A 27,144-nucleotide genomic window follows, 5' to 3' on the forward strand; every position below is an offset into this window, starting at 1 on the left:
GACGTGGAGCTGACGTGAAGCGGTTCCGCGGAGGGGGGAGTGGGTGGGGCGGCCGCGCTCTGGCTCTGTACAGTTTTAGACCGGCCCATTTATTCCATGGTTTAGGTTTTCAAGTCGACCCTGTAAAATCGAAGGGCCAAGGTCCGGCGGAACCAGAGGAACTACATTTCCCAGCAGGCTGTGGGCGCCGGCGTGCCTGCCCTTCTTCCCGGCGCGTGCGGAGCGGTAGCTGGCTCTTAGTGTGCAGGCGGACGCATGGATCCCGCCGGCCGGTGGCAGAATCTGCCCAGCGGGCCTAGCCTAAAGCACTTAACTGACCCGTCTTACGGGGTCCCGCGGGAACAGCAAAAGCCAGCGTTGCAGGAACTGACTCGGGCTCATGTTGAGTCCTTCAACTACGCTGTGCGCGAGGGGCTCAGCCACGCAGTGCAGGTGAGCGCGGCGTCCTCCCAAGCTCCCGTCGGCTCTGCGTTCCCTCGCGCCGCTTCCCCGCTGCGCGGCCCGCGACGAGGCGAAGCTCGAGGCGGGCAGAGGAGAGGGGCCCCGCGGGGCTGGGGGAGGGAGGCTGGTGGCAGGATGCGTGTGTGGCGCCGAGGGAGAGGGAGATCCAGGAGGCGGGGGTGAGTGGGGCCTGGGCGGAGTGGGGCACTGGCCTCGGGTAGGGGTCCCAGAGAGATGGCTGGAAGGTCCCAATATAATCCCAAATAGTTGTACCCCTTGATCGCGCCAGACTCCGCGCCGGGGCCTGGCACTTGTAGTCGAGTCGACTAGGGGAATACTAGATGTATTTGTGATGGGAACCGTAGTGTTTCGTAGGACAGTTTCAGCGTGCGGTGAGAGTGAGGAAGTGCCTCGGGTGGGTGTGCTTCCCAGCCATTCACAACGCACGCGCTTTCGTATCACTGGGAGTTTTACTTCTCCGAGAAACTTACCTGAAAAGGTTCTGAGCCTATTCGCACATAGACTGTACTGTGGGAGGTCATCCTTCCACGGTTTTCTTCTCTCAGAGCTTTAACGGGAGAAACTACTGGACGCCTGTTCTGAATTAGGTAGGTGGGTGTTGAGGAAGATACAGATGAGCATAGAAGCGAGATTGAGTAGCAGTAACACTTGCTCAACATTAAGGGATTGATCTAAAGGATATGGTAGCAGAGTTCAAGTGAAGAGGTGGTGGCGGGGGAGGTCGTGTCTCATTTAGTCAGCATAGCCAGTGTCTCCAGGTACTAGGCTCTGAGGGTGAGGAAGAGGCAGTCCTGTGTGAGACACAGTTCTTGCTTTTGAGTGCTTGGTCTCATGTTTTGCAAGTGGAGTGGAGGTGGTGGAGACATGGAAGCAGTCAGTGCCAATACTCTTGAGAAATGCTCTGCCAAGCAGAGTGTAGGGTACTTGGGGAGCACATAGGAGGTGCGGCTAATCCAGGTGCTTGAGAAAAGGCGGGGTGAGATGAATTGAAGGCGGGGGGGGGGGCGGGGAGTGCATTCCCTCCAGGGGAAGTGAAAGAGCACAGCTCAGGGGACACTACTGTGTGGGTTTGTTGGGAAGGATTTGTGTTGTGAGAAATAGGGATAACGGAGAGCTTTGCCAGTTTCTGATACTTGAACTCTCCAAATAATATGTGAGCCATTGAGGTTTCTTTGAAGATTAATTAATACTCCTTCACCTTTTGGCAAAAGATGAGGCTGATGGGAAATATTTGTTTCGTATCTGTGAGGAAAACCATATCTAACTAAAGGTTAATTGGCACTGGGGTTTATTAAAATGGTGAAAAAAAGAGTCCGGGGTTGAGATGATCAAGGAAGGCTTTCTCTAAAATATAAAAGCACATGTACATAAGAATTTTTATGAGGAGTGATATAAAGACTGGCAGTTCTCAAAGTTTTTGGCTCCAGGACCCTCTCCCACTCTTAAAATTCTTGAGGGATCCTGAACAGCTTTTGTTTATCAGTATTTACTCTATTAGAAATTAAAATTGAGAAATTTTTAAAACACTAATTCATTTAAAAGATAAACCAATTATATATTAACATTTTTAAGAAAAATATTTTTGGGGAGGAAGGTGAAGATGGCGGCGATCAGGGTGTGGGCCCTGGGAGTCTGATGGCTGCAAAAGGGCAGCTGGTGTTGTTGGGTGCACAGACAGCCTCCCACATTACCAAGGACGTGCTCCTGGGACCCTATCCCAAGACCCCACAAGAACCGGTCACTATCGCCAAGAAGTATAATATGGGGGTGGAAGACTACCAACCAGTCAGATGACAGCATAGGGTGTGGCAACTACCCGAAGCTCCCTGACCGCTCATGGCAGGAGAGGGGTCCATGGTATGACTGGGACCACCCAGACCTGAGGTTGAACTTGGGTGAGCCGATGCACTGGAACCTTGACGTGTATATCAGGAAACTTGTGGACACATCCCTCATGCCTGTTTCCTGAGATCCCCTGTGTAAGCACCTCTTGGGTTTCGTGGTCTTCATGGTGTTCATGTTTTGGGTTGGGGAAACTTACCCCACCTACCAGCCCATGGGGCCAAAGCAATATCCTTATAATAATCTGTACATGGAACAAGGGGGCAATTCCACCAAAGAGCCGGAGCTGGTGGTTCTTTATGAGATTTGAGGAGGCTTCATCAGCTTTGTGCCCCCCCTTATTTCTAGAGATTTAACCTTAATGAAATCCCTGATAAAACTTAGTGCTGTGGTTTAAAAATTTTTCTTTTCTAAAGCAGAAAAAATTAAACGTAAATGATATTTTTGCGTTATCTTTTAAATGTCTGGCTTATTAGAAGACAGCTGGATTCCCATTTCTGCTTCTGTATTCTATGTCTTAAGATACATTGTTTTGATTGAAGTACATGTAGAAAGCATAGCCTGCACAAGCAATGATGCTGCAGCTCAGCTGGTACCATAAGACTAAGTGAAAGTGTTGTTACAGAAAACACAGTAAAGTAAATGAAGGAAGAATAGCTTTTGTCATATTTTTGTTTAGAGGTTTGCTCAATTCAGGGGGCAGGGGGATGGGTTTCTTCATTGAGTCCAAATTGATGCCTCACAGTCATCTTTTCAGAATACAGTCGATTCTCATTTTTCAGGAATTCATATTTGTGAATTGCCTACTCACTAAAATGTATTTGTAACCCCCAAATCAATATTTACCATGTGCAGAGTGGTGAAAAATTTGAATTGCCCCATGTGCTTCATCCCAACTGAGGTCCAAGAAGGTGATGCTCTGCTTTCTTGTTTCAAGCTCTCAGACTATAAATAAGTATCTTTTTCAAAGTCGGTCCAGTTTTTCTCATTCTGGTGCTTTTTCTTGGTGATTTCACTGTTTAAGATGGTCCTCAAGAACAGTGCTGAAGTGCTGTCTAATGTTCCAAGTGCAGAAAGGCTGTGACGTACTCCTTAAGAGAAAATCTGTGTTAGATAACCTTTGTTCAGTCATGAGTTAGTGCTGTTGGCTGTGAGTTCGGTGTGAATGAATCAGAAGTATATACTGAGGGGTGCATGGGTGGCTCAGATGGTTGGGCGTCTGCCTTCGGCTCGGGTCATGATCCCGGGGTCTGGGATCAAGCCCCGCATCTGGCTCCTGGCTCGGCGGGGATCCTGCTTCTCCCTCTCCCTCTGCCTCTCCCCTACTCGTGCTCTCTCTCTCTCTCTGTATCTCTCTGTCTCAAATAAATAAAATCTTAAAAAAAAAACAACAACCAATATATACTGAGTAAGGTATCCTTAAAACAAGGTTATGTATTGATCATTTGATGAAGTGTGATCAGAGACTCACAGGAACCTAACTTTGTATTTCCCCTAAGAACAGTGATTCAGTATTCAGTAATTCAGTGTTTGTGGCAACATTATAGACCATAACTATCTCAAGTAATGAGACTGTATTGAGATAAAGATAGTGCACCTGTGGCTTGAAAAAGTGAATCTTCTCCCTTCTAAAAATTAATGCTTCAGGGCGCCTGGGTGGCTCAGTTGTTAGGCGTCAGCCTTCGGCTCAGGTCGTGATCCCAGGACGCTGGGATCGAGCCCCGCATCAGGCTCCCTGCATCAGGCTCCCTGCTTGGCGGGAAGCCTGCTTCTCCCTCCCCCACTCCCCCTGCTTGTGTTCCCTCTCTCGCTGTGTCTCTCTCTGTCAAATAAATAAATAAAATCTTTAAAAAAAAATTAATGCTTCTTCCTTAAATAGGACAGATTAAAATTTCATTTTAGAATAAAATAATACATTCTAAAACAATACCAGCTTTAGATACAATTTTAAAATTTAGAAAAGGTCGACTGAACTGACATGAGGAGAAGAACCTTCTTTATACTCTTGGCTCCATTTTTGGCATTTTTATTCTAACGCTAAGGCTAGGAGTTTGTTCACAGTTGATATGTACGAGAGCTCAATGATACCCTTTCCTCAGAACAGCAGAGCTTCCCCAGGGAGTGGTGCAGAGAAGCGGCTGTTGTGGAATGGGAAAAACCTCCGGGGCCACCACCTGTGTGGCTCTGGCATCAGTATGAGGCCACCGGGGGATGAAATGTACAAATATCAAAGAAGGGCATTAGAGTGTCCGGTCCTGCATCAGGAGGATGTTTCCATATCCTTGCCTGTTAGCCACAGTCCCATTTGTCTTACTGTGTATTTAGCAGACACCAGGTATAATAGAGAAGGCAGGCACTTGGTTCAGAGAACAGCTTTGTTCTGTACACAGTTGTACCCTAGAGCCTACTATGAATTTGACATGGAGTAGACACTCAAGATCTGAAGTAGCGCATTATCGTTTCAGGGACTTGGGCTATGAGTAGAATGGGTGTAGCTTTAACCATCTTCCTGGATAGGTCACCTTTGGTATGATGGGCATCGGTGCTTGTAGAACGTGTGGGGTTTGGAAGAATCTTACAGAAAGAGGGCCTTGGAAATGCAAGCAGTTCATAGTGTGAATTGTATTTCAGGCTATCCCTCCCTTTGAATTTGCTTTCAAAGATGAGCGGATCTCTCTTACTATCGTGGATGCTGTCATCAGTCCACCCATGGTTCCCAAAGGGAACATCTGCAAAGAGCTCAACATTTATCCAGCCGAATGCCGGGGCCGGAGGAGCACCTATCGGGGCAAGCTGACCGTGAGTACAAGTGACAGCGTGTGACCCTCACACTGTATGTTTGCGAGAATAAGGCTGATGCCTAATACAGTGTATACCACAGTTCTGCTTTCTTTGTACTGTCATCTAAAAGAGATACCATCTTCTAAATCTAAAGCATAAAATCATTTACTTTACGGCCTTCTTCCTTACTCTTTTGAAATACTTGTTCTTGTAGATCCACGTAGTTTCTTTTTCTTAAGTATTTTTTCTGTCTCCTTTTCCTTTAGGCTGATATCAGCTGGGCAGTGAATGGAATCTCCAGAGGAATCATTAAACAGTTTCTTGGCTATGTTCCCATCATGGTGAAGTCTAAGCTTTGCAACTTACACAACCTTCCCCCCAAAGCCCTCATTGAGCACCATGAGGAAGCAGAGGTAACTGCGGGCGGCCAGTGCACTGCAAGGCCAGGTTCTGGATGGGGAAAATGGGGCTCGCTGCCTTGTGTGCATCCTGTGTGGGGCTCAGAATGAGGCTCAAAGGAGACAGTGTGTGAAAAGTGGTGGTCCAGTTAGAGAACAGTATTACTGTGGGGGAAGAGTTGATAGAACTTTCCCGAATTTTCTGTAGCATACACATTTAGAGATGTCTGCTTTACCAGCAGTAAGATTGTGTGAGTGTATTAAATGCTTCCCCTCCCTTCTCTTTGGCATCTCTTTTAGCTGCGTTAAGTGGTTTTGCAGTATTGAGTTGAAATGATCAAGAATACAGACTCTGCCTGCAGTGGGAGACAGTGTAACGTGGTGGGATGAGGGTGATGGTGTCAGATCTGGGTTTGACACCCCGCCGCTCCACTTACCAGTTATGTGGCTTTGGGCACGTTCCATCTTTCTGAGCCTCCGTTTCCTCTGCTGGGCATAACAACGGTGCCACTCGTTATTATGAGGGTTAAATGGGGTGGAGACAGAGCAGTCCAGCATGCTTACGCCTGCTTCACAGTGGGGAGTGTGTAGTAGCTTTTTATTTATTACAGAAATGTGATGCCAGAGCTATGAAAAATCGTTTCCTCTTTAGCTAATCTGAATGTCTGGTTTCCAGAGATTTTGTACAAAGTTTTTTTAACTTATTTGGGAAACCTTATTTGCCTGGAACCAAATGGCTATTGTTTTCATCTCTTTAGAGTAAGTTTTTTTGTTCTGTTTTGCTTTTAAATATCATTTGAAGACAAATCATTTTAGGGGACAAAAGGGCAAGTTAGGTCGAGCCTGTCCAGTGGAAGAAGTTACCCTGATTTTCTTCCATACTTTTCTCCCAAGTCCCTAGAACCTTTTTAATGCACTTGAGAAGACTGTTAGTTCTCACGCTGACAGCTTCCGAGGGATGTGTAGACCCTTTCGCCTCCACGTGCCTCCTGTGCACTTCGCACTGTATCTGGCAGGCAGCTTCATGTTTACAATTAACGTATCTTTGTCTAACAAATTATAATTCGTCTCTTTGGCAGGAAATGGGAGGTTATTTTATAATCAATGGCATTGAAAAAGTCATCCGAATGTTGATTATGCCTCGGAGGAATTTCCCCGTTGCAATGATAAGACCAAAATGGAAAACCAGAGGGCCTGGCTATACTCAGTATGGTAAGTTGTAGTGACTTTTGGAATGTTCTCTTAGAAAAATTTTGTTTCTTTTTCTAGTAAGCATTTCTGTGTTAAGATTTTATAGTGGGAAACCCTCCTTTCTATTATGTATCATTTTTTCCATATTGAAAGAACACATGTATTTATGGTATTACTTATGAAGGTGGAGGTTGGCCTGACTTAACCAGAGGTAGGTATGGGCCTCAGAAGTCTTGTGGTGCAGGCTACCATGGCATTCCTCTTGGGGTCCTTGGCTGACAGCCACCTGGCCTCTGAGCACTCTCTGTGACGGTGCCTGGCTTCATAAGACAACATTTTACATTCTTGGGAAACCCTGCGGTTAAATAATTTATTCCAATGATTGAGCTAAAAATCAGCCTCGAATGATAGCCATACATACCGTATCTAGAATGATGGCATCTCAGCAAGTCAAAAATGGCTAGTCATTTATTCTTTTGCATCACTGATGCAGAATGTCTTCGCAATTTTTGTTTAACACTGAAACAAGCTTAAAATCTAAAATTCTGCTTTTTTCCATTTGAACTCTAGGATCAAGCCATCATCTCTTGACCAGATTCCATAGGGTACGAGGGATATAAAATGCTATATGATCAGGCTCTGCAGGGTGCTAGCGATATAATGTGTTATAAGACATGGACCCTGCTCTGGAAGGAAACCTCGAAGTTGGATTAAATTTCTGTAGCTTCGGTTACTTTGAGAGGTTTTCAACCCAGGGAGATTTTGCACCCTAGGGGACATTTGGCAAGGTCTGGAAACATTTTTGGTTGCCATTCTTGGCTAACCTTGGTGATTTGGCTCTATTTTTAAGAGAGTAAAAATAATTCAGAAAAAAAAACAATGATGGAAGCAATTATAGTATTACTGAGTTTCTGACTTCTTGCTTTGTTTCAATAGGAGTCTCAATGCACTGTGTGAGGGAGGAACATTCTGCAGTCAATATGAACCTTCACTACTTGGAAAATGGCACAGTTATGTTGAACTTTATTTATCGGAAAGAACTGTTTTTTCTTCCTTTGGGATTTGTACTTAAGGTGTGACTTCATGAATGTATTTGTTTTGCTATGAAGAGCTTCCCTGGGGGGGGGGTCACATTCTGTGCAGAATGGATGGATAGGGTCTCGTTAGCGGAGTTCATGCGTACCAGCTGTGCACTGCTCCATAACAAATTACCCAAATTTCAGTGGCTTAAACCATCAGTAAATATTTCCCTCTTACTATTTCTGTGGCCGGGAATTTGGAAGTGGCTAGGATTGGGGGCACGTCTGCCTTGGGGTGTCAGGAGATTGCAGTGAGATGTCAGTAGGGGCTGCGGTTGTTCAGAAGGCTGGACCAGGGCCGGAGGGTCCACTTCTAAGGTGGTCGCTCATGGCTGGCACGTCAGTGCGGGCTGTTGACAGGAGGCCCCAGTTCCTCCGAGTGGGCCTTTGCACAGGCTGCTTGAGGTAGCTGTCTTCCCCGAGAGGCTAGCCAAGAGAGCAAGGCTGAACCCACAGTCCCTTCTGTGACCTGTCCTTGAGAGTCACACGTCTGCTTTTTCACCATATTGTCTTGGTCACACGGGCCAGCGCTGACTTAGTGTGAGAGGAGGCTATACAGTACCAGAAGGGGAGGGTCACTGGGGCCATCTTGACGTCTTCTTATCATACAAGCCAGGCCTTATCTCGGAGAGTTCATTTTGATTCCCCAGTAGTGGAGTGCTAATTTTTTTGGGTATTAGAAAAATAGAGAATTGTTACCTAATGGGTAAAATGGTTTAGTTATTACAAGCAATTAAAAAGAAAACTTTTTTTCTGTTCTAGGCACTTGTCAACTTCTCCGATTATCAGATTTTTCAGGAGCTCATCAAAGGCAAAGAGGAGAACTCTTTCTTTAGGAACTCTGTTTCTCAGATGTTAAGGATCGTCATGGAAGAGGGTTGTTCCACACAAAAACAGGTCCTTAACTATCTAGGTGAACGCTTCAGAGTAAAGCTCAGTCTTCCTGACTGGTGTCCAAATGAACAAGCCGCAGAGTTTCTGTTCAAGTATGTGTGCTTTTGCTTAAACTGTTTTTTGTCGGGCGGAAGGTGTCAGTGGTTCTTTATATTGATTGTAGTTAGGGCTGGTGAGTCCGCTGGGGCTCAGAACGGACCTGCAGGTAGAATTCTGGTCTAAGGAAGTAGGGGCTAGCTCTGTTTCTATGGCCATCCTTACCTTTTCTTTTTATGGCAGTTTCATTTTATTTTATTGTACTTTTATACTTTTATTTTGAAACAACTTCAGACTTCCAGAATTGCTGCAAAAATAGTACAGTGGACACTTTTATTCACTAGTTGTTATCATTTTTACTACATTTGCTTTCTTAATTTCTCTGCATGTGAGCACTTTTTTTCCTGCAACATTTGAAAGTTGTGGGCATGATGTCCCTTTCTTTCCCCAAGGCAAAGACTCTGTGTTCTATAGCCACTGGATAGTTCTTAGCGCCATCCACTATGTAGCCACAAGTCCCATCTTGAGCCCTTGAATGGCCAGTGCAACTGAGAAACTGAATTCTTAAGTTTATTTAATTTTAATTAATTTAAATGTAAATGGCCACATGGTGCTTGTCACGCCGTGTTGTCCCGCACAGCTCTAGACCTTGTGGCCACGTCCTATCCTTTGCTCATGCTGCCAGTGAAGATGAAAAGCAATTTTTTGTTTGTTTGTTTGTTTGTTTTTAGATTTTATTTATTTATTTGACAGAAGAGAGAGACAGCGAGAGAGGGAACACAAGCAGGGGGAGCGGGAGAGGGAGAAGCAGGCTCCCCGCTGAGCAAGGAGCCCGATGCGGGACTCGATCCCAGGACCCCGGGATCACGACCTGAGCTGAAGGCAGTCGCTTAACGACTGAGCCCCCCAGGCGCCCCGAAAAGCAATTTTTTGAAAATGAGTAAAGCACTTCTAGTAAACAGGGATTGGGGACCATGGTCAGTAGATCATCAAGTAGTGGTAGCAGCTAAATTGTTTTAAGCTTTGCTTTCTCTTTTGACAGCCAGTGCATCTGTATCCACTTGAAATCCAATACTGAAAAGTTTTATATGCTTTGTCTCATGACCCGGAAGCTCTTTGCTTTAGCCAAAGGAGAGTGCATGGAGGACAATCCTGACAGTTTAGTGAATCAAGAAGTCCTGACGCCCGGTCAGCTTTTCCTCATGTTTCTGAAGGTAAGCGCCTACTGCTCTCACCCCGGCCGGCTGTCCCTCTCGTGGAATGGTGAAGCAGTTCCCAGCAGTATTGTTTCCTATGTGTTTATGATTTGTAGTGTGGGCATTTTACAGAGTCTGCCTTTTCTTTTTGTTTGTTTGCTGAGCAGTAAGGGACTTAATCAAAGATCTTAGTTTATACCAAATTCAGAAATTTCTCTGATGTTTCTTAGAGGCTAAGTGAAGACAACATCAAATCTTGGTCATCACGTTAATGATAACATGTAACTGTCCTAACGTGTTTGATCTCCTTACTTTTACACCAGCTTTGTTTTAAAAGCTTCTGAACCTCTGAATGTGGGACATAGTAAGAATCTTCAGGAAGGTACACGACAGTGACATAATCTGAATTACAGACTTCATCGGCCATTTCAGCTGAGTGTTGCAGCAGAGATTGAGGTGTCCTGTGATTTCTGTGCTTGGTTCTGAGAGCTTCTTAATGGTGAGGGAGCGAGAGAGATTGCAGAGCTGCCCTTGCTGAACTTGAGAACAGATAGGCTGGGCCCCGTTCATCATCTTTTGTGGTGTCTCCCCTCCTGCCCTAGGCACTGTCTGCTCAGCTTTATATGCCTCAGCCTTTCACCAGAAAGGCTGGTGAACCTCCCAGGAGGGCTTCTGAGAGGCCGCTCTGGCTTTTCTTGCTGTGTCGTGCACAGCCCGTACACACACGTCCCCAGTCACTCAGCTACATTTCTAAATCCCGAAAGTGCTAGCACCCAAAAAATGCGAGTTGGCAGGAAAACCTGACCTGCACTGCAGGAGGCTATTTATAATTTTTATTGATTCTACTTAGTGTGACAGTTTGTGTGTTTCACTGTAGAAACGTGTTTGATTATGAGTCAGTGCCTCAGTCTTCATAATAGGTGTAGGTTTATGCACTTGCTAACTTTCTAAAGTCTGGAAAAAAAATTTTTTTTTTTAAAGATTTTATTTATTTATTTGACAGAGAGAGACACAGCGAGAGAGGGAACACAAGCAGGGGGAGTGGGAGAGGGAGAAGCAGGCTTCTCGCGGAGCAGGGAGCCCAATGCGGGGCTCTATCCCAGGACCCCGGGATCATGACCTGAGCCGAAGGCAGACGCTTAACGACTGAGCCATCCAGGCTCCCCTAAAGTCTGGAAAATTCTTAATACTGAAACACATTTGGCCCAAGTGGTTCTGCAATGTACTGCTTCTTGAGGAAAAGTTTATTGTGAGGCTTAAATAAATATGCAGAGTGTCAGCATACAGTATGTGCCCAAGAAATGCTACTTGCTCACCTTAGCAAGTTAATGACAAAGTGACAGTAGGCAGACATGTGACAAGGGAGAAGAATCAGCTCCTCATTCCCCCAGTCTCCTGTCTTGGGCTACAGAGCTGCTACCGGTGTCTCTGTCTTATTTTTATTTCCGTTGTGTTTCAGATTTCTAGAAGAAGAAAGAGTCAGTCTTTCCTACTGGTTTGTCAGCCATCTTGTATGTTGGGTGTCATTTGGAGACTTTGACCTCTTCTTAGTTGTTTTTTCTTCTTCTTATTTTGTTAGGACAACGGGCTGCTGCTTGGTCTCAGAGCTTTGTTTTTGTTGTCTGTTTCTGCCTGTTGAAGCTGTTTTGACTGCTTGATAAGAGCATTTTAATGAAAAACTTTTCTAAAGCCAGAGCAAACCATTCATGTCGATAATCTTGACTGGGAGCAGTTTTGCCCCACTCCAGGGGACATTTGACGGGCCTGGAGACAGTTTGGATTGTCACAGCTTGGGGAGTGCTACAGGCATCCAGTGGGTTAGGGCCAGGGACACTGCTGGACATCCTGCACGCATGCTCGGCCCCTAAGAACTATCCAGCCAAAATGTCAGTAGTGCCAAGGCGGAGAAACCCTGATCTACAGGTGTTTGTAGCTTCTGTCTTAAGAATGTCTGCTCATTGAAAGGCTGGTTTTCAGGTTTATAGGCCAGATGTTTTCCATGTCAAATGTATAAACTTAGTGGACCTTTGTTGGCAGACCTACAGATTATGTGGGAGTAAATATGAAACGTGAATAATTTGAATTTAATGGCTTAAATTTTATTTCAGGAAAAAATGGAATCTTGGTTAGTGTCTATTAAAATAGCTCTAGACAAGAGGGCTCAGAAGACGAATGTGTCCATAAACACTGAAAATTTGATGAAGATTTTTAACCTGGGAACAGACCTTACAAAACCATTTGAATATCTTCTTGCTACTGGGAATCTACGTTCCAAAACAGGTAAAATTAAATCGATTGGCTACATTTTAGTTACATTTCATTTGCTCAGTGTAGATTTATATATTGCTGAGAGAGGTTCTCTTTGAAAGTGAACTTGTCCCTTTCAGTCAAGACTGATTTCATGTTGTAAATTTGACAAGTGTGTATCAGTCTGAAGGACTTGAGACAAGGCAACCGTAGAACTTCACACTTCTCATCGTCACATGCATCTCTGTGGCTCCTTCCAGAATACTAAGGACAGCGTAAATCTGTGAGGAATGGTCATTGGGACAGGTAGTCTGGGAGGGTTGTAGATACATGCCCGTCCCTAAACCAGGTGCATCAGAAAGGCCTACGTGGTCACTGAGGGCCCAGAAATCTGCTGGTTTTTTTTTTTTTTTTTAAACAGATGGTACTGTTGCAGATTGTTCTTAGGAATAACAACTTCTTACATATTCTCTAGCCCTCTCTGATGAATCCCATTTAGTTACTTGCTGTTTCATACTCATTTAATGTTTCCCACTAAGGAGGTAGTAGTAGAGGAGAGAGGGAACCAGGGGCACTAATATAATTTGGGAAATTGGGAGTTTTACTGCCTTTTTACTACTAGTTTTGTAAACTCTTCCCACTCATTCGAGCTAATAAACTTTATAGTAACTCTGCGGTTTGTACTGTGCTCTGAGGTGTTTGTCCTCAGAGCCTCAAATCAAAATAGACTTGTATTTTTTTTTTTTTTTTTTTAAAGATTTTATTTATTCATTTATTTGAGAGAGTGAGAGAGAGAGAGAGCACATGAGAGGGGGGAAGGTCAGAGGGAGAAGCAGACTCCCCGCCGAGCAGGGAGCCCGATGCGGGACTCGATCCCGGGACTCCAGGATCATGACCTGAGCCGAAGGCAGTCGCTCAACCAACTGAGCCACCCAGGCGCCCTAGACTTGTATTTTTAAGTTGAGCCTGTTTCTGAACGATTTTTGTTTTATGAAGGTCTTGGCTTCCTGCAAGATTCTGGCCTTTGCGTTGTGGCTGATAAGCTGAACTTCATACGCTATCTGTCCCATTTCCGCTGTGTGCACAGAGGGGCCGATTTTGCCAAGATGAGGACCACCACGGTGCGCAGGCTGCTGCCGGAGTCCTGGGGCTTCCTGTGTCCTGTGCACACCCCAGACGGGGAGCCCTGTGGCCTCATGAACCACTTGACCGCTGTGTGCGAGGTCGTCACACAGCGTGTGCACGCGGCCTCTGTTCCTGCCTTGCTCTGCAGCCTGGGTATGTGGAGCGCGACCGGAAGTCGTTGGTTTGGGGTGTGCGCTTTCACAGGTGCAGATTGTTAAGGTTTGCTTATTTGGGGGCTGAGCAGAGAATTCCAGCAAGAATTCTATTTCCTCTTCTATGCAGGGGTTGGGCTGGTCTCTTGGCTCTTCTATAGGTCAGGTGCCTTTTTTTGAGAATGAGTGAAGAAGTTAAATGTTGTAGTTTTGTTCTTTCACCACCACCCCCTACCCCACGCCAAAAAAAGATGTCAAAGCATTTGAAATAAAGCAGCATTCAGCATTTAATAATCAGAAATAACATTTGGGGTCACTCTCCTTGCATCTGGTGGCTCAACCACTGCATCTCTAAGTAGGAAACAGTGTCATTTTGCAGGAAAACAGTTAAAAAGGAGTTGTCTAGTCTGTACCCTGATGTCATCAGAGACATAGCCTTTGTTCCCGGGGACCTTCTAGCTGCGCTCTCTGCTTTGGCTGAATGTCCTGGAATGACCACAAAAGCAAATACATTTTAGCAAGTAGGCAAATTCACAGGTGTGGAATCCACAAATAATGAGGATCAAATGTAGTTAGGTTTTGGGGAAAAGTTAATCTATTTACATGGTTCAGATCAAAATATAGAAGGTAGACAGTGGAAAGCCTCTCTTACACCCTTGTCCCCAGCTGCTCTCCCCCCCAGACAGAGTCACTAGTTGCCCGTGTGTCCTTGCTGAAATGACCTGTAAACACTCAAGCAATATAAAAATGTACTGGTTTAGAGATAAGATAACTAGAGGTCTAAAATGACGAAGCGGTTGCTGAACCCCTCTGGAGGGAGTTCTGGCTGTAGGAAAAAGCATTCCGAAGTGAGAGTTCTGTTTGTTCGTTTCACCAGGGGTCACTCCGGTTGACGGAGCTCCACCTCGACCGTACAGCGAGTGCTACCCCGTCCTGCTGGATGGCGTCATGGTTGGCTGGGTGGATAAGGAGCTTGCTCCGAGCATTGCAGATTCTCTCCGACATTTTAAGGTGATCTTGCGTCTTTGTGAATTGTTCTATGCCTTGATCTTGATTGTCAGTCCTTTTCTCGTTGTTGAGGTAGCCCCACAGCCGTCTAGAGTGGTCGGGGGTCTGGAGGTCAGAAGCTAATTCCACAAGTGCCCGTGTACCCCCAAAGTGGCAGAGTCTTGTCTTGTGCTGGCCTCATAGGTTGGGGTCAGTGACAGATACTTTGACCTGAAAGAATTTTTTTTGGGAGGTAGTTTCCTTGAGGCCCTAGTCTAACAAATGTTAACTTTTTTTGTTTTGTAAATATTAGTGGCATAAAGGGAGCCTCAAATATCTTCTTTATATTTCAAGTAGTATTAAAGATAGGCAAGATATTAAGTCCTATCCTGTTGGCTTCTGGATCTTGAAAGTATATTGTTAAAAAGTCAAAAAGAATGACATCCTTTAACTAACTTACTTGGAATTTTCCTAACAAGAGTGTTGCTACGAAGAGTGTTGCACTGAAGAATTGTTCTTTGGCAAGAGGATGAATTGTAGTTCATGCTCTGGTCTATTTGGTTTAGTTTTGGTTTTGTAGTTTTAAAATTGTTTTACTTTGATATAATTGTAAATGTAAAGACGTTTGAACAGCACAAAGAACAGCACAAAGAAGTCCTGTTACCCAGATCCACCAATTGTTATGTTTTGCTCCACATGCTTTATCCATTTGTATGCTCTTTATAAATAGATACGTAGTTTTTTCTTCTGAACATTTGAAGGTGGTGGACAGGCAAGACCCCTTTTCCACAAAGATTGCAGCGTATTCTTCCTAAGAACAAGGAGTTTGTCTCCTCAATAACCACAGTATGCTTTTTAACATCAAGGAAGGTCAGGGTGGTGAAATGCTCTGCTGATACTCAGAAGATGTCAGTTGTCTCAGTCATGTCCTTTATGGCATTGTTCTTGCCATCCTGGGCTGGGACCCAGGCCGGCATCACATATTACATGTAATTATCATGTTTCTTTAGTCTCCTTTAATCTGGAACAGTCCCTCAGCCTTTCAGGTCTTGACTTTTAAAAAAAAAAACTACAGGCCAGTTATTATATAGATATTCTTTAATTTATGTTGGTGTGGAGCTTTCTGATGATGAGATTCAGGATATCCTTTCAAGAGGCACATGATGTTGGCTTGTCCCACAACTGATGATGTTAATTATGATCACTCTTAAGGTTTTATGCTCTAGGTTGGTCCATTGTGATATTACCAGTTTTCTGTGTAATTAGTAATTTGTGGAGAGAGATTTGGAAGCTATGTGAAAGCCCTTTCCCTCATCAGATTTTCCCCCTGTGAGTTGGTGACTTCTTTGCAGAATTATTCCTATTCCATTGATGATTCTTTGCTGAGTTATTACTTGATGGCTGCCAAATAGTTCTAGCTCCATCATTCCTTCCGTGTTTATGAGTTGCTGTTTTGTAAGGCAGAGTTTTCCTTTCTCCTCCATTTGTTTGTTTGTTTATTCACATCAGCATAGATTTATAAGATGCTTGTTTTATTTTATGAGTATTCTGTTGCTGTTGCTTATTTTGATGCTCAAATTGGATCCGTTTCCACGCTCTCCAGAAAGTTCCTGTGGTTTGGTTTTGTTTATAAATTTACATAACAAAATTTACCATTGTAACCATTTTTAAGTGTATAGTCAATGCCATTAAGCACATTCATGTTGTTGTGCAACTATCACCCTATCCATCTGCTGAAGTTTTTCATCATCCCAGACTGAAACTCTGTGCTCATTCAACAGGAGCTCCCCATTTTCCCCTTCCCTAATTCCTGGTAACCACCGTTCCATTTTTCTTTGTGAACTTTGACTTTGCTAGGTACCTCATGTCAGTGGAATCATACAATGTTTGTCCCTTTGTGTCTGGTTTATTTTACTCAGCATAGTATTTTCCAAGTTCATCCATATTGTAGCAGGGGTCTGAATTGCATTCCTTTTTAAGACTGATGAGTATTCTGTTGTATATACCACCACATTTTGTTTAGCCATTCATTTGTTGGTGGACACTTGGGTAGCTTCCAGCGTTTGGCTATCATGAATACTGCTGCTATGAACCTGGGTGTACAGGTACCTGTTCGTGTCCCTGCTTTTGGTACTTTTGGGTGCCTACCTAGAATTGGAATTGCTGGATCATACAGTAATTCCGTGTTTCATTCTTGGGTATATTTGGGGACAAATCTGTAATATTTTCCCTTAGATGTGTACTGAGTGTATTATATTAATTTATTCCCTAATAATCATCATTCTCTAATAATATGATGAATAATGAATCCTAAATTCCTGGAATAAATCCCACTTGGTCTCGGTGTATTTTTCTTTTCTTTTCTTTTCTTTTTAAGATTTTATTTATTTGAGAGAGAGAATGAGATAGAGCATGAGAGGGGGGAGGGTCAGAGGGAGAAGCAGACTCCCCACTGAGCAGGGAGCCTGATGCGGGACTCGATCCCGGGACTCCAGGAGCATGACCCGAGCCGAAGGCAGTCGCTTAACCAACTGAGCCACCCAGGCGCACCTGGTGTATTTTTTTCTTAATTGACATAAGTATCTGTTTTATAAAAATTAGAAAGTTTTCCTTTGTTTTCAGTGCCCTGGCACAGTTTGTGGAACATTGGGTTATCTGGGCCTAAGTCTGCTAGAATTCCCCTCTGAAACCATCTGGTTCTAGTGCTTTCTTTGCGGTTAGTTTCTGGATACCTTTATTTCTAATATGGAAATTGATCATCTTTTAAAAGGCTTTCTACTTTTGTTGAGGTCTGTTTTGGTGAACTGCATTTTATCTATTTCATCTTGATTTCTTAGAGGTATGCAGAGTATACCCATGATTTTAAAATTTAGTTTCAGTGGGTTTTTTTTTTTTTTTTTTTTTTTTTTTTTTTAGTACATTTGTGTGTATGTGTCCCCCTTTTTTTCTTGATTAGGTTAAGTGAGGGATATTTGTTGATTTTTTTTTTCTTTTTTAAGAATGAAGAATTTTGGGGCGCCTGGGTGGCTCAGTTGGTTGGGCGACTGCCTTCGGCTCAGGTCATGATCCTGGAGTCCCTGGATCGAGTCCCGCATCGGGCTCCCTGCTCAGCAAGGAGTCTGCTTCTCCCTCTGACCTTCCCCCCTCTCATGTGCTCTCTCTCTCTCTCATTCTCTCTCAAATAAAACCTTTAAAACAAAACAAAACAAAAAAATTAAAAAAAAAGAATGAAGAATTTTGATTTGTTGCTTTGAACCTTTTTCAGTACTATATCTCATTAATTTCAGGTTATGTCTTTGTTAACTTGTGGGGGTTTTGTGTGTACGTGTGTCTTTGTTGGTTTTGTTTTTTTTTTTTTTTTTTTGCTTTTGCATTAAGAATTTAATCCATCTATTTTTCTTGATGACTTGATTAGCTGTGACTGCCCTTAAGTTCTGATATATAGGTTTCATTATTTTTTCACATTTCTGTAATGTGGGTTTGTATTTTACCCAGGAGTTGATTAATAAAAGTTTTGTTGTGGGGCGCCTGGGTGGCTCAGATGGTTAAGCATCTGCCTTCGGCTCAGGTCATGATCCCAGGGTCCTGGGATCGAGTCCCGCATCGGGCTCCCTGCTCCTTGGGAGCCTGCTTCTCCCTCTGCCGTTCTCTCTCTCTCTCTCTCTCTCTGTCTCTCATGAATAAATAAATAAAATCTTTAAAAAAAATAAATAAATAAATAAATAAAAGTTTTGTTGTTTTGTTTTTTAAATTCCAGGTAGAAGGGTCTTTTCATTGAATACAGTTTAAAATAAAACCAGTAACGTACTACATTCTAGATATCAGAGGACAAACTTTCATTTAGTGTGTTCACATGCACCTCCTTGGTTTACCTCTCCCCTAGTCTCCCCTTACCTTTCCCCTAGTCTCCCTTGGTTTACCTCTCCCCTAGTCTCCCCTTACCTTTCCCCTAGCCTCCCCTTACCTTTCCTCTAGTCTCCCCTTACCTTTCCCCTAGTCTCCCTTGGTTTACCTCTCCCCTAGTCTCCCCTTACCTCTCCCCTAGTCTCCCCTTACCTCTCCCCTAGTCTCCCCCATTACCAGTTTGCCGCAGAGTGAGGCTGAGCCCCTCAGAAGGTTGGGCTTCTGCCAGCTCTGGATACTGGGTGAATGGCATTCTGTGTGGTGATGAGACTGGCAGGGCACTACGATGTTACCGGCATAACTAATTTCCTGATACTGCTTTTTATATTTGACCTCCTTTCGCATTCTGCCCACCTCCTGGGTGGCAGGGGGATAGATGTAAAACACATCACTGCTTCTTAATTGAACTCTTTTTTTGTTGAAAACAGGTGTTGAGAGAAAAAAGAATTCCTCCCTGGATGGAAGTGGCCCTTATCCCCATGACAGGAAAACCAAGTCTCTACCCGGGATTATTCCTGTTTACCACTCCTTGTAGACTGGTGCGGCCTGTGCAGAACTTGGAATTAGGCAGAGAAGAACTAATTGGAACTATGGAGCAGGTTCGTAGAGCACTGTGATTGGTTCCTCTGTGTGCTCGTGTAGTATACAACTTTCGGAGACTTAATAACCATTGTGTTTTGGTTTTTTGTTTTTTTAATAAAGATTTTATTTATTTATTTGACAGACAGAACACAAGCACGGGGAGTAGCAGAGGGAGAGGGAGAAGCAGGCTCTCCACTGAGGAGGGAGCCCAACGTGGGGCTCGATCCCAGGACCCTGAGATCGTGACCTGAGCCGAATGCAGACACTTAAGCAACTGAGCCACCCAGGCGCCCCAAGCACTGTTTTTTAAAAGTGTTATCGGGGTGCCTGGGTGGCTCAGTCCAACTCTTGATTTCGGTTCAGGTCATGATCTCAGGGTTGTGGGATCGAGCCCCGCATCAGGCTCCATGTTCACCGGGAAGTCTGCTTCAGATTCTCTCTCCCTCTCTCTCTCTGCCCCTCCCCCTGCGTATGTGCTCTCTCTCTCAAAAAAAAAACAAAAAACTTTTTATAAAGAAAGTGTAGTCATTGTTTAGTAACAGTTGGGCATTTGAAAGAAAATCAGAACTTACTTTCTGCCTCCTCTGTGACCTCTCGCACATCGAGAGAGAGGATTGGTGGTCACATTACCTGCCTTCCCATCTTGCCCAGCTCCTTTGTGCCTGGCTCTGCCTCAGGTGGTGAGGTGGGAACATTCCATTAGACTCACAGTATTTGCCTACATCTTCACAGTTGCAAAACTGTGGGCTTCGTGCTACTTCAAAATGTCTTTCTTCCTGTCCTTTACGGTTGGACCAGGGTGGATTTAGAATGAAATGTGTCAAGCAGACAGTATTTCTGACTGGAAGCTTCCCATTGGATCCCATCAGTGTTCATGATGCTGAGTGGGGAAGGTTTTTGTTCTAGTCTTTGGGTCCTAAACTCTGAGAGATAGGACGAGTTAATACGTTCTCAGTTATTCTGTGCCTTGAACTTCCTCGTCCTTCCTCTTTTCCAGATCTTCATGAACGTTGCCATCTTTGAGGATGAGGTTTTGGCAGGAGTTACCACTCACCAGGAGCTCTTCCCTCACAGCCTGCTGAGTGTGATCGCCAACTTCATCCCTTTCTCCGATCACAACCAGAGTCCTCGGAACATGTACCAGTGCCAGATGGGTAAGATGGTGGAGGGCGGGGGTATTCACACAAGAAAGGCGCCTGTAACTTTTTTATTGTGAAATAATTTCAAACTCAGAGAAATGTTGCAAGCACGGTACCGAGAACTCCTATAAGCCCTTTATGTAGATTCTCTTAACGTTTTGTCCCACGTGCACCGCTTTCCATTTGGAGGTAAGTTGCAGACATGATGCCCCTTTACCCCTAAGTATTTCATGTGTATTTCCTAACAGTAAGGGTGTTCCCTTGCATATTACAAGGGCAAGTATTAACATTAGGAAGTTTAACATTGGTGTCATTATACTGTTTTATAGTCTTTACTCATATTTTGACTGATTGTCCCAAAAATATGGTTTATGGCAAATTTTTTCTGTGTAGCACCTAATCCAGGATCACACGTTGCATTTAGTTGTCGAGTCTCTTTAGTCTTTTAAATTAGATCCTTAGCCTTTGTCATTTTTGACATTTTTGACCTTTTTGTACCTTGAACAAAAAGGTAATTTATTTTGTGGCATGTTTGTCGATTTGGATTTGTCTGAGATCTTGTGATTTGATTTTTGAGAAACACAGGCTGTTGTCATCACCCACATTTCACCACTGCTGGTGCTCTGCCTGCCTGCCTGATGATTCCGGTTTCCATTGAGTGTCGTATCCCTTGAGCCTGAAAACCTTCCTTTAGCACTTTTTTTATAGTTTAGGTTGCTGGCTACAAATCCTCTTAGTTTTTATTTCTCTGAAAATGTCTCTATTTGATCTTCACTTGGAACTGGATGTACGATTCTGATTTGACAGTTATATTTTTTCAGCACTTAAAGAGATATTACTGGGTCACTTCTTGGTCTCTGTCATTTGTGCTAGAAGTCAGTGGTTATAAGTGTCATCGTTTGCTTGTATATAATGTGTTATTTTCCCGTCCTTAAGATTTTCTCTTTATATCTGGTTTGTAGCTGATTGAGTATGATATGCCTAGATATGATGCTCTTTGTGCTTGGGGCTTACTGGTCTTCTAAAATCTGTTTTAAAAGGTTTCATCAAATTTGTAGTTTTCTGTCATTATTTCTAAAAACACTGCTTTTGACCTTCTCGTGAGTTTTCAGCACGTGTCATCTATGTTAAACCTTTTGATAATTGCCCTGTAAGCCACTGGGTTTCTGATCTCTTTTTTCCTTTGTTTTCTTTCTTTCTTTCTTTTTTTTTTTAAAGATTTTATTTATTTGTGAGAGAGAGAGCACGAGCAGGGTAAAGGGCAGAGGGAGAGGCAGATTCCCCGTGGAGCAGGGAGCCTGATGTGGGACTCGATCCCGGAACTCCGGGATCATGACCTGAGCTGAAGGCAGATGCTTAGCCGGCTGAGCCATCCAGGCGCCCACTTTGTTTTCTTTCTCTTCATACTGGATCATTTTTATTGATCTATCATTACCCTCACTGACTTTTCATTCTATTTCAGATATTTAATTTTTCAGCCTAGAGTTTCCATTTGTTTCTTTTTTATAGTTTGTTTTCTCAGAGATTGTTGTTTTCTTTGTGAACATATTTTCCTTTATGTTTTTGTTTTGTTTTGTTTTAAAGATTTTATTTATTTGTCAGAGAGAGAAGAGAGCAAGCGAGCAAAGCAGGGGGAACGGCAGGCAGAGGGAGAAGCCGGCTTCCCGCTGAGCAGGGAGCCCGATGTGGGACTCTATCCCAGGACCCTGGGATCATGACCTGAGCCGAAGGCAGACGCTTAGCTGACTGAGCCACCCAGGTGTCCCTCCTTTATGTTTTTGAGCATGGTTGTAACAGGTGTTTAAAAACTGTTGTCTGAAAAAAATTAAAAAAAAAAAAAGTCTGCTAATTCCAACATCTTTTTTTTTAAGATTTATTTATTTATTTATTTGAGAGAGCTTGCATACACAGAGAGGGAGAAGCAGACTCCCTGCTGAGCAGGGAGCCCCATGTGGGTCTTGGTCCCAGGACCCTGGGATCATGACCTGAGCCACCCAGGTGCCCCGCTAATTCCAACATCTGGGTCGTCTCGGGATCAATCTCCATTGATTACATTTTTCTTGAGTATGGGTTATGTTTTCCTGTTTCTTTGTATTTCTGGTACTATTGGATCATATCAGGAACATTGTGAATGATAGGTTTTAAGACTCTGGGTTCTATTATGTTCCTTTGAAGAGGATTGGTTTTTAGATTTAACTGACAACTAAACACAGCAATTGAAGTTCTTTTAGTCTTAGGTGGGCTGCTTAGATCTGTCCCATGCATGCATAGTTCAGTCCACCAAAGATTTGGACTTAGTTTATATGTAGAATTTAAGGCTCTCCCTTTATGGTTCTTCCCTTTCTAAAATGTCCCCCCTTACTTTCCAGTTGCTGTTGTGCTCTGAACTCTATTCCTTGGCTCTTCAAGCCAGTAAAACTGTAGGTTTTTATCTAGGTTGTAGCCACTATAGTGACTGGACCATCAGGCCAAAAGAAACGAAAACATTAAAAACTGAAAAAGCTAGTAGTTCACGCCGTTCCGTTTCTTTTGTCCAACTATAAATTCCTCTCCAGTTCCTGACCCCTTTTGGTTACTCTCCAGTGCTTTCAGATTGTGTGTGTGTGTGTGTGTGTGTGTGTGTGTGAGTGCGTGTGCCCATGTGGTGATTTTTTGTTCTGTATTGTTCTGGATCTTATGTGCTGAGGGTGGTCTTGTAGGAGTAGCCTTCTACTACTGAAAGCTGGAAGTCTCCTTTTCTGTATTTTAAAATGCACATATATATATTTAATCTTAAAAAACATTTTATTTCAGATTGATTCTCTATAATGTAAAGTAGTAGAAAGAAGACTTACTTCCCTACCCTCTGTACCCCATACCCAGAATTAACAAATACTGACATTTTGCTCTGTGTAAGAAAATAATCTAATAATAGTTACTGTCCCCTTTTCACCCCTTTTCTTCCTCCACTAGTAATACCCTGTAGTTTATATATATCCTTTATTATCCCCTTTTTATGTTTTTCTTATATTATACACATGTCCACAAACTATGGAATTGTCTGGGATGTGTTACAAATGTACATAAATCATACAATATTAAATGTCATTCTGTGCTTTTTCCCACTCAGCATTGTTTTCATGGTCTGGTTACATACATCCATGTGGTTCTGCTTTATTTTCATGCTGTGTATTAGTCTGCCACGATTGATTTATTCATTCCCCTATGATGAATGTTTTACTGTTTCCTATTTTATTTTATTTATTTATTTGAGAGAGAGAGAGAGTGGGGTGAGAGGCAGAGAGAGAGGCAGACTCCCCACTCAGTAGGGAGTCTGATGTGGGGCTTGATCCCAGGATCCTGGGATCATGACCTGAGCAGAAGGCAGACACTTAACCAACCGCGCCACCAGGCACCCCTCGAATTTTATATATGACCTTTATAATCAAGGGAAACAAACAAGATGCTAAAGTTTTTTTTCCCTTTGTAGGGAAGCAAACCATGGGCTTTCCACTTCTCACTTACCAAGCTCGGTCAGATAATAAACTGTACCGTCTTCAGACTCCACAAAGCCCTTTAGTAAGACCATACATGTATGATTATTATGACATGGATAACTATCCAATTGGGACAAATGCCATCGTTGCTGTTATTTCTTACACTGGCTACGATATGGAAGATGCCATGGTAAGTTCTACCAAGAGATGTAGTTCCATTCCTTTTAATTTGTAACTTTTTTGTTTACTGTTTTTCTACGTCCTGGTGCATGAGTGTTCTGTTAAATGATTAATTGCTCATCTCCATTGAAAGTGGCAAGCCCTGAGGGATATTCACTAAATATTCCGATATGCATATATTGTGCATACTTGAGTGCATAGTATGAGTAGATGTTGAATGAATGTAGTCTTGGATATATCTACCTTTTATATTTATGCATAATTAGGTTTTAAGCCATTTATAAGTGGGTTTTAGTAGTGTAGGTAGCTTGGAAAATGTGGAGTGTTTTGTTTTGTTTACAGTTTTATTTGCGAGAGAGAGAGCACGAGAGAGCACAAGTGGTGGGTATGGGCAGAGGGAGAGGGAGAAGCAGACTCCCCGCTGAGCAGGGAGCCTGACAAGGGGCTCGATCCCAGGGTCCTGGAATCAGGACCTGAGCCAAAGGCAGATGCTTAACTGACTGAGCCACACAGGTGCTCCTGAAAATTTGGAGTTTTTAAATTAGAATGCCAGTTATCCTAAACCAAGTATTTTAATTCTAACCAGTTTTATTGTGAAAATCCCCATTTGACCTGAGCCTCTTGAATTAATGATTCTTTGACCTTGTAGATCGTGAATAAGGCCTCCTGGGAACGAGGCTTTGCCCATGGAAGTGTCTACAAGTCTGAGTTCATAGATCTCTCTGAAAAAATTAAACAAGGAGATGATAGTCTGGTGTTTGGAGTCAAACCTGGTGACCCGCGGATTTTGCAGAAGTTAGATGATGATGGATTGCCATTTATTGGAGCACAGCTGCAGTATGGAGATCCGTATTACAGCTACCTGAACCTCAACACCGGGGAAAGCTTTGTGATGTACTATAAGTAAGTTTGGGTACCCAGTGCTATTTTTTAAAGGCTGTTTCTCAGTGAAATTGCTGAGGTCAGTGAAAGTTATCTTGTAACAGGAGAATTTTGGAGAAGATAAAAGTGGTAGCTCAGTTACTGACTCAGTCATAACTGAATTGGCATTTCTTTTTTTTTAAGAGCTTTCTTTTTATTTATTTGACAGAGAGAGACCGCGAGAGAGGGAACACAAGCAGGGGGAGTGGGAGAGGGAGAAGCAGGCTTCCTGCTGAGCAGAGAGCCCGATGTGGGGCTCAATCCCAGGACCCTGGGATCATGACCTGAGCCGAAGGCAGACGCTTAACCAGCTGAGCCACCCAGGCGCCCTTGAATTGGCATTTCTTAAATGAGACAGAGTTCTGTGTCTGCTGGACGGCCTTTGGTTTTCTGCTTCTCTTGTCAGTCTGTTACGATTTGACAAGCTGCCTGTGACTTCTTTTTAAAACTCGGCTATTCAAACTTAGTCATCTCTCTCATGCATGTTGTTAGGGATTTCCCTAGCTAAAAATGTCAAGTTCATGATGCCTCTCGTTAAAATTAAAAATGTTTAGTTTATTTTCCATCTATGAAATGGTTTCAGCAGTAGGTCTTCATTAATAGTGTTTTGGTGGTCTCTGTTGCTTTTCTTCGGATGAGCAGAGCTCTGTAGCGAACAGAATCAGTAGCTCTGTTCATAAATACTTTTAGGGATACCAACTCTGTTTGTACTGGAGGAGAAATGTGAGAATAAGTTTTGCAAAGATCCTTTATGAAGCACTAATTATGTCAGTGAAACTTAGGTGTGTTTGTCAGTGTAAAGAAAATAGTTTGACCTTCTGTCTGCTTTTTTTCCCAGGAGTAAAGAAAATTGCATTGTGGATAACATCAAAGTGTGTAGTAATGACACTGGCAGTGGGAAGTTCAAGTGTATTTGCATCACGATGAGAGTCCCTCGGAACCCAACTATCGGAGATAAATTCGCTAGTCGCCACGGGCAGAAGGGCATCTTGAGCAGGTTGTGGCCGGTTGAGGACATGCCTTTCACCGAGAGCGGGATGGTCCCAGACATCCTGTTCAATCCTCACGGTTTTCCCTCCCGCATGACCATCGGGATGTTAATTGAAAGTATGGCAGGGAAGTCTGCTGCTCTGCACGGTCTCTGCCATGATGCGACACCCTTCACCTTTTCAGAGGAGAACTCGGCCTTAGAGTACTTCGGCGAGCTGTTAAAAGCCGCTGGCTACAACTTCTATGGCACCGAGAGGTTGTATAGTGGCATCAGTGGGATAGAACTGGAAGCAGACATTTTCATAGGCGTGGTTTATTATCAGCGTTTACGCCACATGGTTTCAGACAAATTCCAGGTTAGAACCACGGGAGCCAGAGACAAAGTCACGAACCAGCCTATCGGGGGAAGAAATGTCCAGGGTGGAATCCGTTTTGGGGAAATGGAGCGGGATGCTCTTTTAGCTCATGGTACATCTTTTCTCCTTCATGACCGTCTCTTCAACTGTTCGGATCGCTCAGTAGCCCATGTGTGCGTGAAGTGTGGTAGTTTACTCTCTCCGCTGCTGGAGAAGCCACCCCCTTCTTGGTCTGCCACGCGCAACAGAAAATACAACTGTGCTTTGTGTGATCGCAGCGACACCATCGACACTGTTTCTGTGCCTTACGTTTTCCGGTATTTTGTAGCTGAGCTGGCAGCTATGAACATCAAGGTGAAACTGGACGTCATTTAACTTGATGTGGCCTTTTGGGTTAGGAGAACTCTCAGATTAAAACCAAATACACCTTGAGCTCAGTGAAGATATGACTTGGTTACTCTGGAGTTTTTTTCAAGGGTGTTCAAGTTTCCCACCGAGACCTGGCAACTAAGAATTCAGGATTTCTGAGTCTGACCAGTATGGTAACTACTGAAGTTGATTTTCAGTATATTTGTTAAAAAATTCCACAAGTATCTTCTTTAAAAATGATACACTGATAGAAGGATATATAGGGAAGTCTTTCCAACCCCAGGGTCTTTGTACCCTACTTTCAGTGGGCAGTGACCATTGAACATTGCTCCGTCTAGAACCGAGCAATCCAGTACAAATACCATGCAAGTCACATATGTAATTTTGTATTTGCTTATATCCACATTAAAGTAAAAACCAAAGGTAGCTCTATTGAAGTGTAATTGTTACACAAAACTGTGCATAGTTAACGTGTACAATTTGATGGGTTTGAGCATACGCATACACCTGTGAAATGATCACCACAATCGAGGTAATAAACATCACCTCCAAAAGATTCCTTGTGCACTTCGGGGTTGTGTGTGTTTTTGGTAAAAACACTGAATTTGGTATCTACCCTCTTAACAAATGTTTAGGTGTACAATAGAGTATTGTTAACTACAGGCAGAATTGACTCGTCTTGTATAAGTGGAGCTTTACACCCGTTCAGTAGCAACTCCCCATTTCCCTCCCACCAGCTCCTGGTAGCCATCACTCTAGGCTGTGAGTTTGACTCTCTTAGATACCTCATATAAGTGAGATCATGCAGTATTTGTGCTTCTGTGATGGGCTTATTTCA

The 27,144-nt window shown here is 43.5% G+C and overlaps 1 protein-coding gene and 1 pseudogene across 1 annotated transcript; both read left to right on the forward strand.

The window, feature by feature from the left end:
• The first annotated feature begins 255 nt into the window (after positions 1 to 255).
• POLR1B (RNA polymerase I subunit B) lies at positions 256 to 27,144 on the forward strand. Its single transcript, XM_032410480.1, has 15 exons — positions 256 to 432; positions 4,936 to 5,103; positions 5,352 to 5,498; positions 6,563 to 6,695; positions 7,611 to 7,747; positions 8,516 to 8,739; positions 9,726 to 9,897; positions 11,988 to 12,159; positions 13,123 to 13,404; positions 14,281 to 14,414; positions 18,722 to 18,892; positions 19,873 to 20,029; positions 23,484 to 23,680; positions 24,320 to 24,573; positions 25,430 to 27,144. The coding sequence occupies exons 1-15, from the start codon at positions 256 to 258 to the stop codon at positions 26,310 to 26,312; spliced, it is 3,408 nt and encodes a 1,135-aa protein (XP_032266371.1). The 3' UTR covers positions 26,313 to 27,144.
• Positions 2,034 to 2,745, forward strand: LOC116636082 (annotated as a pseudogene).

The sequence above is a fragment of the Phoca vitulina genome, unplaced genomic scaffold (genome assembly GCF_004348235.1).
Source record: "Phoca vitulina isolate PV1807 unplaced genomic scaffold, GSC_HSeal_1.0 scaffold12, whole genome shotgun sequence".
Lineage (NCBI taxonomy): Eukaryota > Metazoa > Chordata > Mammalia > Carnivora > Phocidae > Phoca > Phoca vitulina.